The 21786-nt window shown below is 32.5% G+C and overlaps 1 protein-coding gene across 1 annotated transcript; it reads left to right on the forward strand.

Moving 5' to 3' along the window:
* The first annotated feature begins 9611 nt into the window (after positions 1 to 9611).
* LOC135953150 (multidrug resistance protein homolog 65-like) lies at positions 9612 to 21053 on the forward strand. Its single transcript, XM_065502860.1, has 11 exons — positions 9612 to 10269; positions 13653 to 13898; positions 13978 to 14149; positions 17093 to 17413; positions 17482 to 17938; positions 18069 to 18169; positions 18240 to 19099; positions 19157 to 19420; positions 19484 to 19780; positions 19840 to 20215; positions 20274 to 21053. Exons 1-11 carry the CDS (start codon positions 10004 to 10006, stop codon positions 20829 to 20831), a joined length of 3918 nt encoding a protein of 1305 aa, XP_065358932.1. The 5' UTR covers positions 9612 to 10003; the 3' UTR covers positions 20832 to 21053.
* The last annotated feature ends 733 nt before the right edge of the window (positions 21054 to 21786 follow it).

Consider the following 21786-nt stretch of genomic DNA (forward strand, 5'->3'; position numbering starts at 1 on the left):
TTTTATTGCAACAAGAACTTGTAAAGTGCTTTGATAAGAAAAACTGATGTAACAAAACGTAATTCAAATAAAATATATTCAAAACTAAAAAAAAAAATCTATACAAGTAATAAGAACTAAACAACAGTTATTTATCGATTTTCCTCACAAAAAAATTGTCCTTTCTGTGCGTTAAAATAAAAAAAAAAAAAATAGTTGGTCAATGATGACGCACTTAATTTACATTAATCTAAATTAAATGATCTAATACACAGTGTTTTCTTTGGAATTTATTGTACAAATATTTATACCCTACACCACCATAGTGGGGAGGGTATTATGCGTTTGTGCAGATGTTTGTAACGCCCAAAAATATTAGTCTAACACCCACCTTAAAGTATTCCGATCGACTTGGAATCACTTTCTGAGTCGATTAAACGATGTCCGTTCGTCCGTCTGGTCGGCTGGCTGGCTGTCCATGTAAACCTTGTACAGGTCGCAATTTTGAAGATATTTCGATGAAATTTGGTACATATTATTTTTTCGGCTCAAGGACCAAGCCTATTGAAACTGGCTGCAATCGGTTCATTATTTCACCTAGCCACCATACAAATGTCCTCCCGAAATTGGACTTTATCGGTCATAAATGTTTAATTTATATATGTATCTCCACAAATTCCGCTCCAAATAAGTTTTATATATACAAAATTCATGTCACCAAAATTTGTTACGATCGGTCCATAATTACTCATAGCTCCCATATAGACCCGCTTCCGAAAATCACTTTAACGTGCATAAATCGCTTAAAACCGTTGGTATACACACAAAATTCACCATAGTTAACTTTAATTTAGACATAAATCACACGACCTAATTTCATGGTGATCGGTCCATAATTGGTCATAGCCCCGATATAAGGCCCACTTCCGAAAATCACTCAAAAATATAAATTATTGAAATTTTAAAAGAAAAATGTTTTTGCTCTTTTACTTAGTGTAGGGTATTATATGATCGGGCTTGACCGATCATATTTTCTTACTTGTTTTTTTTTCTGTATACATTTTTTCCCTATAAATTCGAAATAATGAAACAGAAAATACGAGGAAGAATCAAATATTGAAATAGACGAATATATTACTTATTCAAAAACAAGTAAATAGTATACAGAATGGTAATTTAACAAGATCACTAGAACAGCTAAATATTTCGTATATACATATTTATGTCGACAGCTAAATGTGCCTAGTAGAGATGAGCGATCCCGTGATTTTTGAAGAACGTCGTTCTCAGTGAACGTGATTTATAAATCACTGTTCTTTTAAACAGTGACTGCGATCACATTTGGTTTATGTTAAGCAAAATAATAATTATGTTAAGAAGAATCATTATGTATTATTTTCATTCTTAAATCTGTTCTTATGTTAACCAAAAACATAGGAAAATAACAAAATTAAGCTAACTAACTGATATGTTACTTAACATTTTATTTGATACACTGTATTGGAGATATATAAAATTATGCGCCTAAAAATATGCTCTAACTGTTGTTTCCAGTGAATGTTGAAAAATATAAAGAACGACATTTAACAGTTTGTTGAAATACGTAAAAGAACGACATTAAAATATGTACCTGTTACTTTCTCCATTTGTTAGCAGTGATTTTTTTTTAAAACGTTACCAGTGAATGTTGAATAATATAAAAGAACGACATTTAACAGTATGTTGAAAAATGTAAAAGAACGATATTTAAAGTACCTGTTACTACAGTTGTTCCAGTGATTTTTCTAAAACGTTACCAGTGAATGTTGAAAAATATAAAAGAACGACTTAAATGTACCAGTTACTTGCAATATTCAGTAACTGTTGTTACCAGTGATTTTTCAATCACAGTGATTAAATCACAGGTATGGAAATATCGCTCATCTCTAGTGCCTAGTTGTGCTAGTGAGTACATCTTATTTTAATGTACACAATTTAGTTGCGCAAGTCTGTTTTTAATTTTCAATATAAGAATGAAAGAGCATACCAACTTGCCGTGTACAAGCATGTTTAATCTGTACACAAATTTGAAAACTTTTCTTCTCCTTAACCCGACCTACCTCTGACATCAACAAACAAAAAAATTGCGCACAAGATTTGCGCAACTAATTGCCTAATGTAAAACGGATCGAACTTATTATTCTCATAAAAACCGCAAAAACATGCAAAATCCCGCTTAATTTACCCATAAACGGATAGAGTTCGCAGCACTGTCAAAGTTTTATTATCCAAATGTCAATTTTGAGTTCAAAATTTCAGAATTTTTTGACAGTTTAAGATTTTTCTTAATATCAACAGTTGGTAAATTTTATGATTACAATATACAACTGTTCTCCTAAATTGTGAAAATACCAAAAAAATAAATAAAAATCATAAAGTGTTGCGTAACTAGACGATTAAGTATTGAGTCGATTTTGTGAAAAACCAGTGGATTTTATGAACGTGTTTTGGTGGAAAAAGTGTATTTTGTAAATAAGATTTGGCTAATATTTTCAATAAGCAGTATTGCGAAAGTATGTCTAACACATTTCAGTCAGTAATATTATATTTGTGAAAAACTCTGCCAATAGAAAAATTATCAAAAGTATGCCCAACGTACATATATAATTGTACCTAAGATATGTATGTATTTGTGAACTTTTCAAAGTAATTTGTAACATATGTATGGATGTATAAGGAACCAGAATATTTATACCACAGATTACACAGATATGAATAAGCTGGTTCCAGTAATATTTCAATATAAACAAAAATATATATCCCACTCGTTGCCACAACCATTGAAAAGTGATTGTAGAACATCAAAATAAACATACGGTTCGATATTCATTTTTTGAGAACTGTCATTTGTTTCATATCTGTAATAATCTGTGAACAAAAAAAAAACTCAAACAAAACAAATAAGAGTATTATATCCGGTTGTACCGAACTCATGTATTTTTGGCCTGTACATAATTTGATAGAGAGATCGAAATTTATGTTAATATATAAATTATTTATTGACAATAAATACGAGAAATCATGTACCGATATTGCCAATTTTCAATACCACCTTTTCATTGGCACCTTTTGAGTTTTCAACAGACGGACGGACTTAGTTAGATCATCTTAGAATCTTATGAGGACCCAGAATATATATAATAATGTGGGTCTTCGACAAATTATTTGATGTGTTACAAACGGAATGACAAAATCAATATACCCCTCAACTTTTTTGATGGTGGGTATAAAAATTACTCAAAATAATCACACAAACGAGTGTTGTTGTTTTCACAAAGTTTTTTTTTTACTAATACATTCTCACGTCTTAGGTTTTTGACAACTGAGATATGTATTTGACAGTAGAGTTTCTGATTTTTGTGTATTTACATTATATAGCAATTTAAACGAAATGGCAAAGGAAGGAAACCTGGAGACAAGCGTCTCTAAGTCGCCAGTTTTGTAGACGATTTTGGTGACTTTTTGTCGACATTGACAACGAAGTGTCTATATTTTTATATTTGTCTTTGATGAGAAAAAAAATAAGAAAACCATGAATTTGAAGACAACTATTCCAAGTCGTTTCGAGAAAAAATTACATTTTGCTATTTCTTAAATAAATTTTCAACAAATCATGCGATTTCAGACATAAAACCTGATTTAAATAGTAGATACCATAGAGAATAGACATAGAGCGGAAACTCTCCTGTCAAAGACCTAATTCAGTTGTCAGAAACCTAAATGGTGAGAATGGTGATGGTGGTAGTGGTAGAAAAAACTATGTGAAAACAAAAACAACACTCTATGTTTCTCTATGGTAGATACTAATATCTTTCTATTCTGTATTTAACACAAATTTTTACTTGCCAAATATACGAGAAAACATGAATTTTCATTTTGACGTCTACAACAAAAAAAAACACTCTCATACGAAAAACAAGTAAGAGAGCTATATTCGGCTGTGCCGAATTTTATATACCCTTCACCAAAATATACTTTAAAATAAAAATTTTAAATATTTTTAGGTAAACAATATTTAATTTTTTTTCCAGTTGTTTTTTCGAAATTGTTTTTTAAAATTTTTTTTAAATTTTTTTTTTAAATTTAATAATTTTTTTAATTAAAAAAAAATTTTTTTTTAGTTTTTAATTTTTTTTTTTTATTTTTAGTGAAAAAAAATTTTGGTGTTAAAAAATATTTTTTCCGATTTTGACCCATTGTAGGTCCAACTTACTATGGTCTTATATACGTCGTTGCACAGGAAATATCTATCATTAGATATCAATATTGTCTATATTAATGATTTAGTAATCCAGATATGGGTCAAAAATAGATCAAAAATCAAGGTTGTCCTGGTTTTTTCCTTACATGTCAGCCATTTGTGGACCGATTTTCTCGATTATAAATAGCAACCGAACCGGAAGAATTTCGGAGATATTGATGTATCATTCGTGTATGTAAGTTATTTGGGGGCTTCAGATAGTTGATGTCAACACACAGACGGACAGACGGACATGGCTATATCGACTCTATCGAAAATGTAGAAATTACAAACGGAATGACAAACTTATATATACCCTTGCAACTCATGGTGAAGGGTATAATAATTGACTTTTTTTTAAACTGATAAAACTATATGAACGACTAAAGAACGGCGCATATTTTGTATTACTCAGTTCAAAACACCCAGATTTTCAGTTATGACGTTGTTGCAGCAAATGAGCGATATATGATTTTTAATACAACGCACAGTGGTATAGAGGGAAAAGAGGGAAATAAATCTTCAACATCTAAACGCTTAATCCGGTTTGAATGAAATTTCACATGCGCAATGAGCAATGTTTTCGAGTTTTAGTTTTGAATTTGGACCACATTGAGCCACCAGGGTCGCAGCCTGGGGTCCCCAAAGTAGGAAATCAAAATTTGAATTTTACATAAAAATAGGCGTTTTTGGGATGGATCCGGTCCCCTGGTTATCAAAATTGGGAAATATTTGAATACGTTGTTATCAATAAACTGGAGGAGGGTGGGTAAAAATGTTGAAAATTTAATTTTAAAATGCGAATATCTCCTAAGCTATAAAAGAATCGGAATACAAACGAAGAAATATGATCATTTTACAAATTTAACATACCCGTGGCGTCCAACTTTCTTGCAGGGTTATAACCATAGGTTATAACAAAAATAATTTCTCTTAACCCCTGTCTATACTTGACAAATATTTATCATAACAATTAATGACGTTTGTTGTCAAGACAAAGTTGTCTAAGCAAAAGCACTAACAATTTTGTCATAACGAAGCAATAATACTAATAAATGGAGACTATACCTGATAATTTTTTATCTTGACAACGATTTTGACATTTATCATGATAAAAATTTATCAGGTATAGATAGGGGTTTAGAGAAAAATTATTATTCTTGTGATATAATTTATCAATATTACTCATACGTAATTTTAAAGCATTGAAAACCACTGTTAAATACATATATTTATATTTAACTTTTGGGAATAATCAACAAAAATACCTTAATTTGTTGAGATAGGTTAAACAATTTTTTTGGCAACAATTGCTAACAGTGTTCAAGTGTATGTATGATATTCACAGCTGTGAAATTATTTTGAATAACGTCATTAAAATTGTTGAAAGTTTTTGTAAAAATAATATTACAAAAATACTATATAATGAATAGAAAAGAGCTTTTTCTAGATTTCAATCAATAATAACAATATTTATATTGTTCTGATAAGTCTTTGGCGCTTATTTGCTAATCAAATAACGAAAGTATGCACAGCAAATATTTGAAATATTTACCACTTCAAAATGTGTTGGGGCAGTTTTTGTTTACATTCAACAAAAAACAAAAAACAGGAGTTGTAAAATGCACAGCTGGAATGATGAAATTCAATAATTAAGAATATCATACAACAAAATATTTGAAAATAAATTTGCTTTAAAAAAAAGTACTGTCAACGAATACTCGATACTAGTGTAAATGCTACAAATTAGAAAATAAAAATTCGACATAAGAATTATGATAGAACAAACATATATAACATCATGTCAGCATCATATTTAATTGACATTTCAATTAAGTATTTAGATTTGTATTTCACGTTTTATGTCGTCATGCTGATAAAACGTGATTGATTCTAACGTTTTTTAACTAAATATGTAGTTTACTACGAATATATAATGTTGCTTATAATAAAATATTTTGATAAGATTTGGGAATAATAATTTAAACCTCACCTTAGTTTATTGGGGCAGGTTGAAAAGCTCTATATAAACGTATATGAAGTTTCTGTGAAAAGTATACGGAACTATATTGTGAGATAAGTCAATTAGGGCGCAAACGTAAGGAGCTAAATAGCTGAAATTTTGGTATTTGTTTGGTACAATCACAAATATGTTGATTATGCGTCAATCCTGATAAAATTTTTCTCTGAAATTATACAGTAAAGTATGGCGAAAATCGAGCAACGTTTGTCTCTAGTCCACCTCAGAAAATTTCGTTATGAAATTGGAAATAAACAAATTTTATATGAAATCTTTGTACCAACTTTTGTGAGGATCGGCCCATAATTGACCCTACCCTCCTGTCTAAACCTAAGGAATATAATATATAGTCATATACAAGATTCGGAACTGCTTAATATAACACTCTTACTTGTTAAATATTATTTCGGGCATGTGGCGTCGCGGCTAGCACGTAAACCGTAACCTAGATGTCCAATTTTCACACATCTTTCGTAGTAAATCAGTCGTTGAATATTCACCTGCAAGTGCTCGATCGTTTCTGGTTTATCTGCATAGACCTGAAACTTTATATAACCCCAGTTGTCAAATCACATGGAGGAGGTGACCAGGTAACAGGTCCATTTCTTTAAGTTATTCGTTCGTCAAATGTTTCTCTCAGTAAATTGATTGTGTCGCGCGCTGCGTGACAGTGGCACCATCATGGTGAAACCACATGCCTTCGAATTAAGGCACGAAAAAGTTACAAAGCTCACCTTTGACCATCGTTATTTGTGAAGGCAAATGATTGCACCGAACCATAAATTGCACCAAACAGTGAGTTTTTCAGGTTGTTAAGTTTTTTTTACAGTTTTTCGTTTTTATCTTGGGCATAATATTGAATTCATTCCTTTTACTAAAATGCTTGAGAAAATGTTTTTCAATTCATTTTGTAAATAAAACTGAATGAAGAAAAAACACTTCAACTCAATTTGTGGTAGATTTGTGGTAGATTTCTGTTATCAGATTTATTCAAAATTAATTAAATTTAAATTAAGCTTTTGAATGAAGCTAAAGAATTATATATTGTGAATGGATTTATGGAATGAAAGGCAGACAGTTTTTAATTACGTATTAAGATTTTAGTGAATTGTTATATATTCCGGGAATAGCCGAGTACCCGGGAATGTAGAAACAAATTTCTCCGATTCCCGGGAATCAAAAACGGTTAAAAACCCTATTGAACACTGAACAAAATTTTCAATGAAATTGTGAATCAATGACGATCTTTCTTTCGGCACATTTACCAAATGTACGGCGCGAAATATGATCATGAGGCTTTGATTTTTCTCTGGCTGATACCCCTTTGAGCTGTATAGGAATCTAATATAGTTGATGTTTCCAGGTGTGTGGCTTTTATTGTGACTCGTTGTGGTTTGCAGAGTATGTGACCAATCCAGAGCAATTACCGTTTAAGAATATTAAAGTGGATTCGGCGTAGGTATGATTGGTTCCAAAATAGTTTAAGAATTATTCGCAGACCACGGTTGACGAATACTCGGATCGCGTTAATATCATGTGATGACGTAAAGCAGAAGGTAGAGCAAAACTGATTTGAATTTTTTTTATTTGTTCCATACAGGTCGTAAAATATCAAATGCCTATTATCACTACAGCCGTAAATTTTTGTTAGTAAGAGGGTGATGAAACAAGAAATATTCAGAAAATAGTAGGGCGGAAAACGGAGCATTTCATAGCCTAATTAATGGATTATTTCAATGGAAACTGCACATGTGTGTACCCTTGATCACCCAATTGTGAGCAAACGCGGCAGCCATCTTACGGACAGCGTTTTCATACCCAATTGATCATTCAAAATTGAAACCACTGATCCATGTGATCCACAACCAATCGCACTTTCAATCTCCAATCGCACTTTCAATGCCAACACCATATCGTAGAGACCTCAACTGGACATCTTTTTTGCCATTGAAATTGATAGTGTAGAGTTCCCATAGTATTTATTAAGCTTAGCCTTAGTTTGAGTGAAGTTTTTTTCCGCTTAATGAGCAGAGAAATTCACTTTTTTCCAATTTCTCCTCCAGTCACGAGGTAGTCTGCTATCAATGGCTGTCAAACACAAACAAAATGACGTTACTTGTTCAAATTTTGACAGAAGTCATCTGACAGATGCAAATTGACAATAGCAGTATTGCCCTTTCAGTTAAGATCCAAATTCAGGTGGTAAAACTTCCCAAAAACTTCATTCTAAATACTTTTTAACAGGTATTGCAACATGTGGCCGAGCGTTGTCTTGATTACGGTGTCATGTCAGGCCTCATATTTTGGGCTTATTTCGCCAATGCTCTCTTCAAACGAATAAGTTGCGTTTGGTACAGGTTCCCTGTGATGGTCTGGTTAGATTTCAGAAGCTCAAAATTGATAGGACTTTGGCTTTGGTGTCCATTCGGCTGGTTGGCCGGGCTTCACATACGACCTCTCTCGGGTAATCGTAATGGATCCATTTTTCATCGCAAGTTATGATTCGGTGCAAAAATGATTTTCTCTTCGGACATGCAAAATCGTCTTTCAAGGTCTCTCGTCTTCAATTTGTATGTTACCAAATTTCCCTACTTTTGGATGAAGTAGCTGCTAAAGTAGCTCCCAATGATTTTGCAAGCTCTTGTCGAGTTTTACAAAAATCTTCATGGAGTAATGCCTCCAATTCTTGGTCTTCAAACTTTTTTAGCTGGCCTGGACTATCTTTGTATTTAGATTAAAATAAAGTACGAGAGTTTTATAAAGCATTTTGGGGCCTGAGTGAAAAAACAGTGAAAAATAACAGTTTGATTGTAAAGGTTTATTGACACTTTTCGCTGATGACTTGTAAGTTTTGAATTATAGTACGTACTAAAAATAATTCGAGTACCTCAAGTCAATGCCTTGAAAAAACCCTTAAGTTTTTTGAGGCAGGCTAAGAGCACCCATCGAATTCAATACTAGTAGTAATAAATAACAAAATCATGGCACTAAATGGTGAAATATTTTTAAAATTTTCGACATGAAATTTTCAAGAGGTTTTTCTTAAAATGATAACAACCGTGTTAAGTATTACAATAAATGATATAATTAACAAAAGAGCTTTTTATAGATGCCTAGAACTAATAAATTTGTGATAAGAATGCTAATCAAAAACCAACAAAAAAAAAAAGGAAAGCAAATATTCGAAATGTCTACTATCCCCTTCATGAAATAAGAATTGCTTAGCAAAAAAAATCGCTAAATTAAATAAAAGTTTTATAGTTTTATATTTAGTTATAAAGTGAGAAATGTGATATAATATAAATTTAATAACGAACTCCACAAACCGTTGTAAATTCAGTCTAGTCATCACGTTCAGCGGAACACAACGCGTTCTTGAACCCTAGATTTTTTTTATTATTTCTAACTTGTACTCTCGTCATCGCGCATTAACGACTACGTACCACTAAATTGTATTTAACCAAAAGTTACCATTAATTGACCCCTAATGAATATCGAATTTAGAAAGAAGCATCACTTGAAAATAAATATTTCTCAAATAAAAAAAAGAAAAATCAGCAACTAACTGTTCGTTCCTAAGCATTTTGCTATTAATTGATTGTGTTGTTTTAGTTAGCTGGGCGATCCGATTGTGTATTTCTATTATTCGTTTGTTATTTGGAGACAAAAATACGGTGTACATTGTTTGATTTGAATAGAACGTATTCATTTCTTAAGCGTACATCATGGGGCAAGAACCTACATCGAAAACAAAGAAAAAACCCAAAGTGGTGCAAAGAAGTGTAGGATTTTTTGAACTTTTCTGTTTCGCTACAAAATGGGAATATTTTCTATTGGCGCTGGCCTTTGTGGCGGCCTTCCTGAAGTCCTTGGTATTTCCCATCATCATCGTGGTGTACAGTGAATTGGTGTCTATGTTTGTGGATCGCAGTCTGTGTCTACCAACAACTACCACGTATACATTACCCCTGTTTGGAGGCGGCAAAATATTGTAAGTATAATGGAATTGTGTAAATAAATAAAATTAGTGAAGTTCATGATTATTAAAAGGGGTTGGTTGCCTTTAACTAAGAATTACTACAGAAACTATTTGTGTATTGGAAGTGCAAAGGAAATATTCAAGTGTTAAAATATGTCGCAAAAAAGTATCTAGAATGGCTATAAACTATTTCTATATCATGAAATCCCATTATCTGTATTATTGCAGCTGTTTAAATAGTTTATGTTAATATTTAATTTGTCAATAATACTAGAAATATTTAAAGCATTAATTATTTACCCTGCGTATATTCTAGTGCAGGATTATGTCGTTAGCTTAGTGAGCAAACATGATATCTCCACTTTTTATGAAAATTTTGATTTTAATATAAAACGTTAGAATGAATAAAAACAGGCTGTTTGCTTAAAAACGTATACAATATTTAGTTTTTTCTCGTTGTTATACGGTATGCAAAAGTGCATTTTGAGATACACAGACATGCTAAGTCCAAGTTTTAAAAAAAAAAATTCCAAAATTTTTATCTCGGTCAAATGGTATTGAGTAAACTTATGTTATTTAGTATATAATAACGTTAAATATGTTTTAATTATTAATTTATTCATTTAATTTTAACCAAAAAAAAATATAAATTATTAATTTTTATGGTTTTATGGCCACTAAAAATTCAAAATAACTAATAGAAAATGTGGTATGTTACAAAAAAGAACTTATAAGCAAGGTTATACCCTAATCCTACAAAAATAACTCATCTTGCGATACAAACTTTATCACAGCTTGCTTCCAAGGTTCCAGTGTGGGAACATGTTCCTTGATCCATTGTGCTGAATCGTTATCCTTGCAGTTTAAAACATGCCAATCAGGTTAAAAAGTGCAGCCTGAAAGTTGTGGTTTTATAGAGCCCTTTTTCAGCTCCACAATTTTGTCCAGGACTGCTGCTTCTATAAGCAATATTTGAGCTGTATAATTTGAGCCACATCCCTGTACAAAGGTAAAGAAGTTTTAAACGTGTCTATGCTTTCTGCTATCTGCACTTGCACTAGCCTCTGTTTTTACCACTCTTCCTGGGGATTTTAATGCCACGCAGCTCGCTTCGAACTTCTGTCATCGGCATTAGGCACATTATTCTTGCCTCCTCGATGTCCATGCATTGCACCATATATAGCTTTATACGTTTTCGTGCAGCCCCAAATAATGTTGGTCTATTGTTCACAATTTTAGTCTGGTGCACCGTTACATCGCTACTGGATGGGCGTAGAGGGTTGCGTGTTAGGCGTTGGATAAAGTAACGCACCAAGGTGTCACATATTACTTCGATGAGAGAGTTAAGATCATGAGATCCTTCAATGGGTTCAATTAGGTCCATAGCGACCTGTTCCAATTTGTTTTCATTAATTATATTGTTTAATTTATTTTCCATCTGGAAAGAATATGTATAAATGGGGTAAAAAAAGAATGTTATACAATAGAGCTCCTTATTTCTGACGACACGCAGCGGATTACATCCGGAATTACGGGCTTTTATCGATAGTTCGCTCTAGATCCGCCATGTTCTTCTTTAAAAACGGAAACACCTCGTGTAGAGTGCGGCTCTACACCGCGCATGAACGGTCATTGCATACCGAAGAGGCTTCGGCATTATCAACCGATTAGCTATGTTGCTCATGCAGCAAACGCTGCTTGCCTCGATATAACAGCAAATACCGTTACCGAAATAAGCAAAACGTACCGTTACCGCGGATGTTCTTGACGAAGCGCATTCTTGACGTCAAATATGGTGCCATTTTTCGAGCGTGTCACGAATAACACGAACAATATTGGCTTTCAAGGCTTCAATTGTTGCTGGTTTATCAGCATAAATCATTGGCTTCACGGGGTTCCACAGGAAATAATCGAGAGGTGTCAAATCGCACGACCTTGAAGATCAACTGACAGGTTCATTTCTCGAAATTAAGTTATCGCCAAAATTTTGATTTCAATAAATCAAAATTTCAGTAGGTACGAGTTACATACTTTTGAAAAAAATTCATTCAGTCGACTGCTGTTTATTTTTAGACATTTTGGAATGATTCATGATCATCGCGATCCAACATGGAAATTTATTTTTTTTATAAATAATTACATAATTTTATATAATTTTACGGCAAAAAATTTCGTAGAATATTTTAATCCTTGAATGTCCTTTTTGAAAGGACTTTTTTTTGATTTTCTCAAAAAAGGGTCAAATTGACCCCTAAAGAGAGGAGATAGGGGATTAAGATCTTCCACAAAAATGATCCCCATAAAATTCCACAATATAACTCTGACAATAAGAATTCTCTCAGATATTAAGTTACAACATTTTTTTCAGTTAGTATAATGCTACCTTCGATCAAAAAATTAAAACTTTGACCCACTGTAAAAAAAAATTCAGACCTGCTGGACTATAAGTTTATTCTACAAAAATGATCTACGCAACATGCCCTTTCAAAATTATAGGGTCGCTAGTCTGTTCCAAAAATGCTATTGGAAAGTTTGTCGTTTCCTCTTATAATGCATTTTAAACTCATGAACCGTTTCCTTAAGGCGTCGAAAATCATAAACATTGCTATTTATTTGTTCTAAATGGTTTTAAATTGTACATGCGACCACCCATTAATTTGGTGTTGTTAGTGCTAAAAAAGTCTCTTGCTTGAGCTGAATAATGGAAGTTCATGATAGGTTTTTGTCAGCTACTTTTCTTTGAATAAGCAGATTATTTGCTTAAAAATTAGTTTGAGATATATTCATTGATACATGATCATAACATCTGCCAAATCTTTCTTTATTATTTTAATAAACTAAAAATTATCTTAATAAAGAATTTGGTTTGTCTCGAAAGATGCATACAGTCGACAGATGTTTATGCATTGATTTATGAGCACTGCGTCCAATCATTTTGCTTTAGTCTTTCTAAAATAATTCATGAAACTAATTATGCCTCAATTGCACGATAAGTCACGTGGTGATCTTGCATGATCAGATCTTCATCTAAAAATCGTAGATAATCCAACTAAAAATCAATATTCCAAAAACAAATTAAGCACATCAATTGTAATAACCGAATAAGTCGATTATTATACATAAGTATAATGATTAGACATTTCATTGCAAAAATTTACAAGAAATTTAATAGTTGTCAATTTAATAGAGCTGTAATTTGTAATAGCAAAAGTTCAGTTAATATTAAACACTTTTTATCACGCTACTGATATTTCTTTGTAAATAAGACATTAAATTTAAATTTAATTGTGGATGAAGCCAACCACTTCCGATGCATACTTCACTAGCTTCTTCACACTTTATTAACTGCCTTCCTCTACTGATCATAACACATTTAACTCAAACATTTCTTCCAGAATCAATGGTACTTTTGAAGAAAATATGCAAGAATTGAAAAATGACTCCAAGGCATTTGGCATTATTTGCGCCCTCGACTCGTTGCTTATGTTCGTAACTGGCATTATTTATGTCGATCTTTACAATCATGTGGCGCTCAATTTAGTTGTACGTATGAGACGAAAATTTTTCGAATCAACCATACGTCAAGATATTGGTTGGCATGATATGACGCAAAATCAAAACTTTGCTGTGCGCATAACAGAGTAAGTTTACAGCGAATTCTATCATTTGGTTACATTAATTGATTTATAAAATTGTTTTGTATGTTTTTTTTTATTACAGCAATATGGAAAAGATTCGTAATGGCATTGCGGAAAATATTGGCCACTTTGTAATGATGTTTTTTGATATCGTTATCAGTATTATAATATCATTTGTGTATGGTTGGCGTTTAACATTAGCTATTTGTGTTTATATTCCGATAACAATGGTCATTAATTATATAGTGTCTAAGGTAAGTATTTAGATGTTAATGTGATTAGTTTTAAGGAATACATTTGAATTTGTGATAATAGGATTAGTGACCTAAACGTAATATTGAATAATATTTAAATGTTTAATAGTTTGTATTAAATGGTGTCCACGTCCGCTTAACGGAGATAAATTTGTTCTAAAAATACTATCAAAAGTATGGGACCGGGAAATTCGTATGTTTTGATCCTTTATCTTATATAATTACACTTCAACAATTTGTCTTGTCTCTTAACATAACTTAAATCACCAACCAATTTATGATCCATCTAATTTAAATTGTGCAAAACCCTAGACATACTTTTTCTAACCACGTTCACAAACCACTCTTTAGTTAATTCATTCATTCTCTTTAATTTGTTTATTTATTATTTATCTCAACTCATCTAAAATTCACTCCACTACAACAACAATTATGCACACAGAATAAGGCGGTCCAAGATAATGTTTTTATTTTTATTGCAATTTTCACACTTTATATTTGGCGAATTAAATTGCCTTATTCATTCACATTGACAAAAAAAAACTTTTATTTTGTTAAACCAACATTATTTAATAAATTTTTTATAACTTAGGTCCACATTTTTATGCATTTATTATTGGAAAATATAATGCATGAAAAAAGTTTTTTTTTATAAAGTGTAGAAAAGGTGTGTCTTATTAATCTGAATATTACAAATTTTGTCAACTAACTTCTTTCGACATCGAGAAACTGGCAGTGATTTTCTACTGGGTATACCTTATATTGTTGTGTGATGGAATAAATCCATATTTATGAAATATTTAATTTTGAATATGTTGTTTAACATTATTGTCTGTTACATTCAATATTGACGAATATTAGATACCATAATAATTTTCTTTCAATATAAAATATTTTAATGACTAATAATATTTTAATATTTTTTTAAAATTTAAATTTGAGTTTTTAATACTCCAAATTTCTTTTAGCATTTCATTTAAAATTTCTCATTCTTTAATTTAGAGAATTTTATTGCTTTTTATTTAACATTTTTTTATTAAATTTTTGATTATGAATATGGGGGTAAATATTCATAAACAATTTTTAAATTTATAAAAGGTTTATAAAACAAAATTTCCATACAAAATCTGTTTATAAACCTTAGATAAATTTAAAATTTAATTATAAACAAGTGACTTTATTCGGCTGTGCCGAATCTTATATACCCTTCACCAAATTATACTTCAAAATTTTAAATATTTTTAGGTAAACAAAATTTAATTATTTTTCCAGTTGTTTTTTTCATTTTTTGGAAAAAAAATTTTTTCGATTGTTATTTTAAATTTTTATTTTTTTTTTTGAAATTTAAAATTTTTTTTTTAAATTTAAAAAAAAATTTTTATTGTTTTTTTATTTTTAAAAAAAAAATTCGGGTTAAAATTTTTTTTCCGATTTAGACCCATTGTAGGTCCAACTTAAAATGGTCTTATATACGTCGTTGCAAATGTCTTTAAAATATCTATCATTAGATATCCATATTGTCTATATTAATGTCTTAGTAATCCAGATATAGGTCAAAAATCGAGGTTGTCTTGGTTTTTTCCTCATATCTCAGCCATTTGTGAACCGATTTTGCTGATTTTAAATAGACAAATTCTCGAAAGCATGTCTGACAGAATTATTTGGATCCCGAAGATATCTGGGGTCTTCAGAAAATTGATTTCAACAGACAGACGGACAGACAGACAGACGGACATGGCTTCTATAAGGATCCAAAATATATATACTTTATATGGTCGGAAATGAAAAATGTAGAAATTACAAACGGAATGACAAACTTATATATACCCTTCTCACGAAGGTGAAGGGTATAAAAAGGCTTTTATTCTTTTAATTATTTTTTTTAGCAATCACAATATTAATTTAACTTCTCATAATTTATTACTCTACTCCCGGGATCGGCAACTCCTATGCACTGTGCATTGTGGGCGTTACTAAAGTTACACAGACTTCTCACACGCATAGAAAACACAATTCAGTCTCATATGAGTTGTCACAGAAGAGGTTGTGTTGTCGCTCGTTTCTTGCTTTTGTTTATGAATAAATGTTAATGCAGTGGTGGATAATTCATAATATTGTTGTACCTTTTTAGCATCTACACTACATATTAAGTAGTTTTTAGAATTATAAACTATTTTAAATGTTTTTTCTCTCACCTTTAGATACTTAATTGGGTTTTTAGAAGTTTCTTGTAAATTATTATTTTTTAATACACAATAATTGCTAGACAAATAGGTTAGTTAACATGTTCAGTTTTCCATGCCTGTTTTGTAGTGAAGATGAGAGTACAACTATTTCTCATTTCTTGTTTTTCGCTCTTACACTTATATAAGTGCAAAATGTAGTAGTATATGTCTGCCGATCCCGGCTCTACTCCAAAAAGGGGCATCACATTATATTTATTCAATACACAACCCTAGACATACTCTTGCTAACCAGATTCACAAACCACTCTTTAGTTTATTTATTCTCTTCATCTTTTTCTATTACATCCATCTCATATTATCTATACAACAAATATTCACAAACAAATATGGCGACGCATGGCAAAATATATTGCTTGCAGTTTTTGCACTTTTCATTTCCCGAATGAAAACACCGCATTGATAGATCTGGACAATTAAACACTTTTTTTATTTTGTTAAACAAACATAATTCTATATATTTCACAAAAGTTTATTTCCGTGCACTTTAACTATTATTTTATCCGTTTTAACTTACCAACTAAAGAGAAGATTAAAAGGAAATATATTTAGAAGAAATTAAGGACAAAACTGCTTGGTAAAATAAAACTTATGAAAATGTCTCCAATTTGTTACTGAATTCAGAAAAATATTGGCAAATTAATGTAATTTTCACATTTTTAATTCATGAACATTTTTCTTAATTAATTTCATTATTTAGTATCAAAGTGAACTGACAGCTCGAGAACAGAATGCTTATGCCAAGGCTGGATCCATAGTGGAAGAGGTAATCAGCTCCATACGTACGGTGGTGGCATTTGGTGGTGAAAAGTCTGAACGTGAAAGATACGACGAGCTATTGGTGCCAGCCTGTAAATCAGGCAAATCCAAGGGCATATTTTTAAGTTTGGGAGATTCAGTATTAAAATCTATGTTATTCATATCAAGTGCTGCAGCCTTCTGGTATGGAGCTCATTTAATTCTAGATGATCGTTATAAAAATCCAGAGGATAAAGAATATACCCCAGCTATACTTATGATTGTAAGATTTATATAAAAAAGAAAACTAAATTAAATACAATTTAAATTAAACTTTAAACAAAATTACAGGTAATTTGCGGCATTTTAGTGGGAGCTGATCATATTGCCCGAACTTCACCTTTCCTGGAGGCTTTTGCCTCTGCTCGCGGTTCAGCTTTGGCAATATTCGAGGTTTTAGAAACAGAATCGAAAATTGATCCTCTCTCAAAAGAGGGCAAAATGAAAAATATTGGTCTTAAATGTAATATTGAATTTCAAGATGTATTCTTTTCATATCCCTCTCGTGAAGATTCTATTGTTTTGCGAGGTATTAATATCAAAATCAATGAAGGGGAAACGGTTGCCTTGGTAGGTTATTCGGGTTCGGGTAAATCTACATGTATACAGCTGCTGCAGAGATTTTATGATCCCATCTTTGGTAAAATAATGCTGGACGAGGAAGATATTCGTAAATACAATGTGAACTGGTTGAGATCGAATATGGCGGTAGTAGGTCAAGAGCCAGTGCTGTTCTTTGGAACAATAGGTAAGTTGTTAATAGAAATAGTTTAATTTATATTTTTAAATCTGTTTCGGCTTTTTAAATATGAGGAATTCTCTTTCCTCAGCTATACTGATTATTTTAAATTATTTACTTACTTTGTCTTCTTTCGCAGAGGAAAATATCCGACATGGCAAAATGGATGCTACTCAAAAGGAAGTGGAAGAGGCTGCCAAGGCAGGTGGAGCCCACGACTTTATTATAGGTCTACCCGAGGTAAAATTTTGTATAAAAACTCTTCAAAAAGTTGTAAATTAAAATTAATTTCTACCAAAATTGTTTCCAGGGTTACAACACCTTAATCAGTGAGAAGGGTGTGCAGCTGTCTGGTGGCCAACGTCAACGTATCGCCATTGCTCGTGCCTTAATACAAAATCCCAAAATTTTACTGCTAGATGAGGCTACCTCAGCTTTGGATTATCACTCTGAAAAGCTAGTTCAAGCTGCCCTAGATAGAGCCAGTAAAGGACGCACCACTTTAGTGGTTTCCCATAGATTATCAGCTATTTGTCATGCCGATCGTATTATTTTCATAGACAAAGGCAAGGTGGTGGAGGAGGGTAACCACGAGAGTCTAATGAAAGAAAAGGGACGTTATCACGATATGGTAACGGCCCACGAATACGAGGGACTACTCGATAGTGTGAATGAAAACGATGGTGACAATAATAATTCCTCCTTGGAATTGGTGGAAAAAGAAAAGGATGTTACGAGTGAGAAAATTCTCTTAAATGGTTTGATACATGGTCCCCGCTTTTCGGAGGCATCACTGGATAAAAATATTCTTCAGGCTTTTGCCGGACGTGCTGTAACGGATCCCTCCGAAAAGGATCTAGCTATGGAAACCCAAAACACTCAGTATATGAAAACATTTTTACGTGTTTTGCAATGGGCTAGACCCGAGTGGTGTTTCTTGATTATTGCTACAATTTGTGCTTTATTGTATGGCTGTGCTCAGCCCGCCTTTGCTTTTGTATTCGCTGATCTATTTGGTTCTTTGAATGATGAGGATCCAGAGGTGGTCTTAAGTAATACGGGAAGATCGGCTATTATAGCCGTAGTTGTGGGTATTATAGCTGGTATAACATGTTTGACCCAGACATACTTCTTTAATTTAGCTGGTGTTTGGTTGACCACTAGAATGAGGTGGGTTTTTTTTGTGATAAATAATTATATTTTTAATAACCATTCATTTTTTTGTAGATCCATCACGTTTAGCAAAATTTTAAGCCAGGATATGGGTTGGTTTGATCTTAAGGAAAATAGTGTGGGTGGTCTTTCGGCTCGTTTAGCTGGTGATGCTTCAGGGGTTCAGGGTGCCATAGGTTTTCCATTAAGCAACATATTACAGGCTTTCTCCAACTTTGTATGCAGTTTTTCCATAGCCTTTTCTTATTCCTGGGAATTGGCCTTGATCTGTTTGACCACAGCTCCATTTATGATAGCTTCGGTTATTTTCGAAGCCAAGTTAGTATAACAAATGCTTGTGCCTTTTAAAATAATCTTAAAATGTTCCCCTACTCCCTGTAGATATACCAACAAAAGTGCCATTAAAGAAAAGGAAATTTTGGAGGAGACCAGTCGCATTGCTACCGAAACTATAGCCCAAATACGCACAGTAGCTGCTTTGCGCCGTGAAGAAGATCTCATTAAAATCTATGACAATGAAGTGGAGAGATACCGCAGTGAGATCAAGATAAAATTAAGATATCGAGGTGTGGTCAATTCTCTGGGCATGTCTATTATGTTTTTGGGTTATGCCATTACTTTGACCTATGGTGGTTATATGTGTGCCGATGGTAGAATTAAATTTGAAAATATCATGAAGTAAGTTTAACAACATTCCAACTTTAATGCAATATGTTGTAATACGTTTTTGTTTTTAGAATTTCAAATTCCATGTTATATGGTTTGTTCATTTTGGCCCAGTCTTTGGCATTTACACCCATGTTTAATGCTGCCTTGGTCTCAGCTGATCGCATGTTTTCGATAATTGATCGTGAGCCGAAAATTAAATCACCTGACATCAATGCTTCGAAGAAATATTCTTTGGTGCCAGGCAAAACAAATGCCATACAGGGTGTCAGCTTTAGAGATATAGATTTCCATTATCCCACCCGCAGGGACCAAAAAGTTTTAAAAGGTTTCAACCTGGAAGTATTACAGGGTAAAACAGTGGCTTTAGTGGGAGCTTCTGGTTCTGGCAAATCCACCTGTGTTCAGTTATTGTTGAGATATTATGATCCGGATACGGGAACTATAGTAAGTGTTTTTTATATAGCAACTAAACAAGTTTATCACATACATATTCCTTTTACAGCTCATCGATCAAGAAGACATACATCATGACATGACTTTAACAGGTTTGCGTAAGCGCATAGGTATTGTGTCTCAGGAACCTTCCTTATTCGAAAAGACCATTGCTGAAAATATAGCCTATGGCGATACCTCACGCACAGTACCCATGAATGAAGTCATAGCTGCTGCCAAAATGGCAAATGCCCATGACTTTATCTCCGCCTTGCCGTCTGGCTATGAAACCTGTTTGGGTGCCCGTGGTACACAATTATCGGGTGGCCAAAAACAACGTATTGCCATAGCTAGAGCCTTAGTTAGAAATCCCAAAATCCTACTCTTAGATGAAGCCACCTCAGCCTTGGACTTGCAGAGTGAGCGTATAGTTCAGACAGCTTTGGACGAAGCTTGTTCGGGTCGTACGTGTCTGGTGATTGCTCATCGTTTGGCCACCGTTCAAAATGCCGATGTGATATGTGTCATACAGGGTGGTCGCATTATAGAGCAGGGCAATCATCCTCAGTTGTTGGCCAAGAATGGTATTTACGCCAAACTGTATCTCAGTCAACCGAACACACATTAGTAGTTGCAAATAGTTATATAGAAATTGTTGTCACAAAATTATATTAATTTTACTACATATAGTTAGTATATATTTAGTATAGTTATAATTATATACTTTGGTTATGAAAGTGATTTTTGAATATTTATGTACTCTTATGTATATCTATATATATGATTTATGTTTAGTGAAGTCTTTTTTAATTTACAGAAAATAAAATGAAAAATATTTCTACAAAATTAATGATGTCTGTGATTTGGAATTGTGTAAATTGACGGTAGCTAGACAGAGCTTCGAATTAAATAGTAGTATTCATTCAAACTTTAAATAAAAAGTTTGTTAATTCAAATTGAATGAAAATATTGTATATTCATTAATGCTGGACTGTTCTCATGCTGTTGATTTATGTTTGGCATTTAGAGAAGATAAAATCGTTTAGTATATCCTGATAAACTCATTATGTGTGTCTCTTACAAGGGAGTTGAATGACGCAACTGGATAGGAAGTTTACCGTTTCCATATAAGTGACACCACCGGATGTCTACTCATCTCGTTCAAAGTAGCCATTCTCTAGCTACTTCAAATTTCACTACTATTTTTATACCCTTCAGCTTCGTGAGAAGGGTATATATAAGTTTGTCATTCCGTTTGTAATTTCTACATTTTTCATTTCCGACCCTATAAAGTATATATATTCTGGATCCTTATAGATAGCGGAGTCGATTAAGCCATGTCCGTCTGTCTGTCTGTCCGTCTGTCTGTCTGTTGAAATCAATTTTCTGAAGGCCCCAGATATCTCCGGGATCCAAATCTTCAACAATTCTTTCAGACATACTTTCGAGAATTTTGCTATTTAAAATCAGCAAAATCCGTCCATAAATAACGGAGATATGAGCAAAAATCCGAGACAACCTCTGAAAATTTCATCAAAAAACACAATGTATTGCATGCTTTGACAAAAAAACAACAAAATGTA

This window comes from Calliphora vicina, chromosome 3 (genome assembly GCF_958450345.1).
Source record: "Calliphora vicina chromosome 3, idCalVici1.1, whole genome shotgun sequence".
Classification (NCBI taxonomy): Eukaryota; Metazoa; Arthropoda; class Insecta; order Diptera; family Calliphoridae; genus Calliphora; species Calliphora vicina.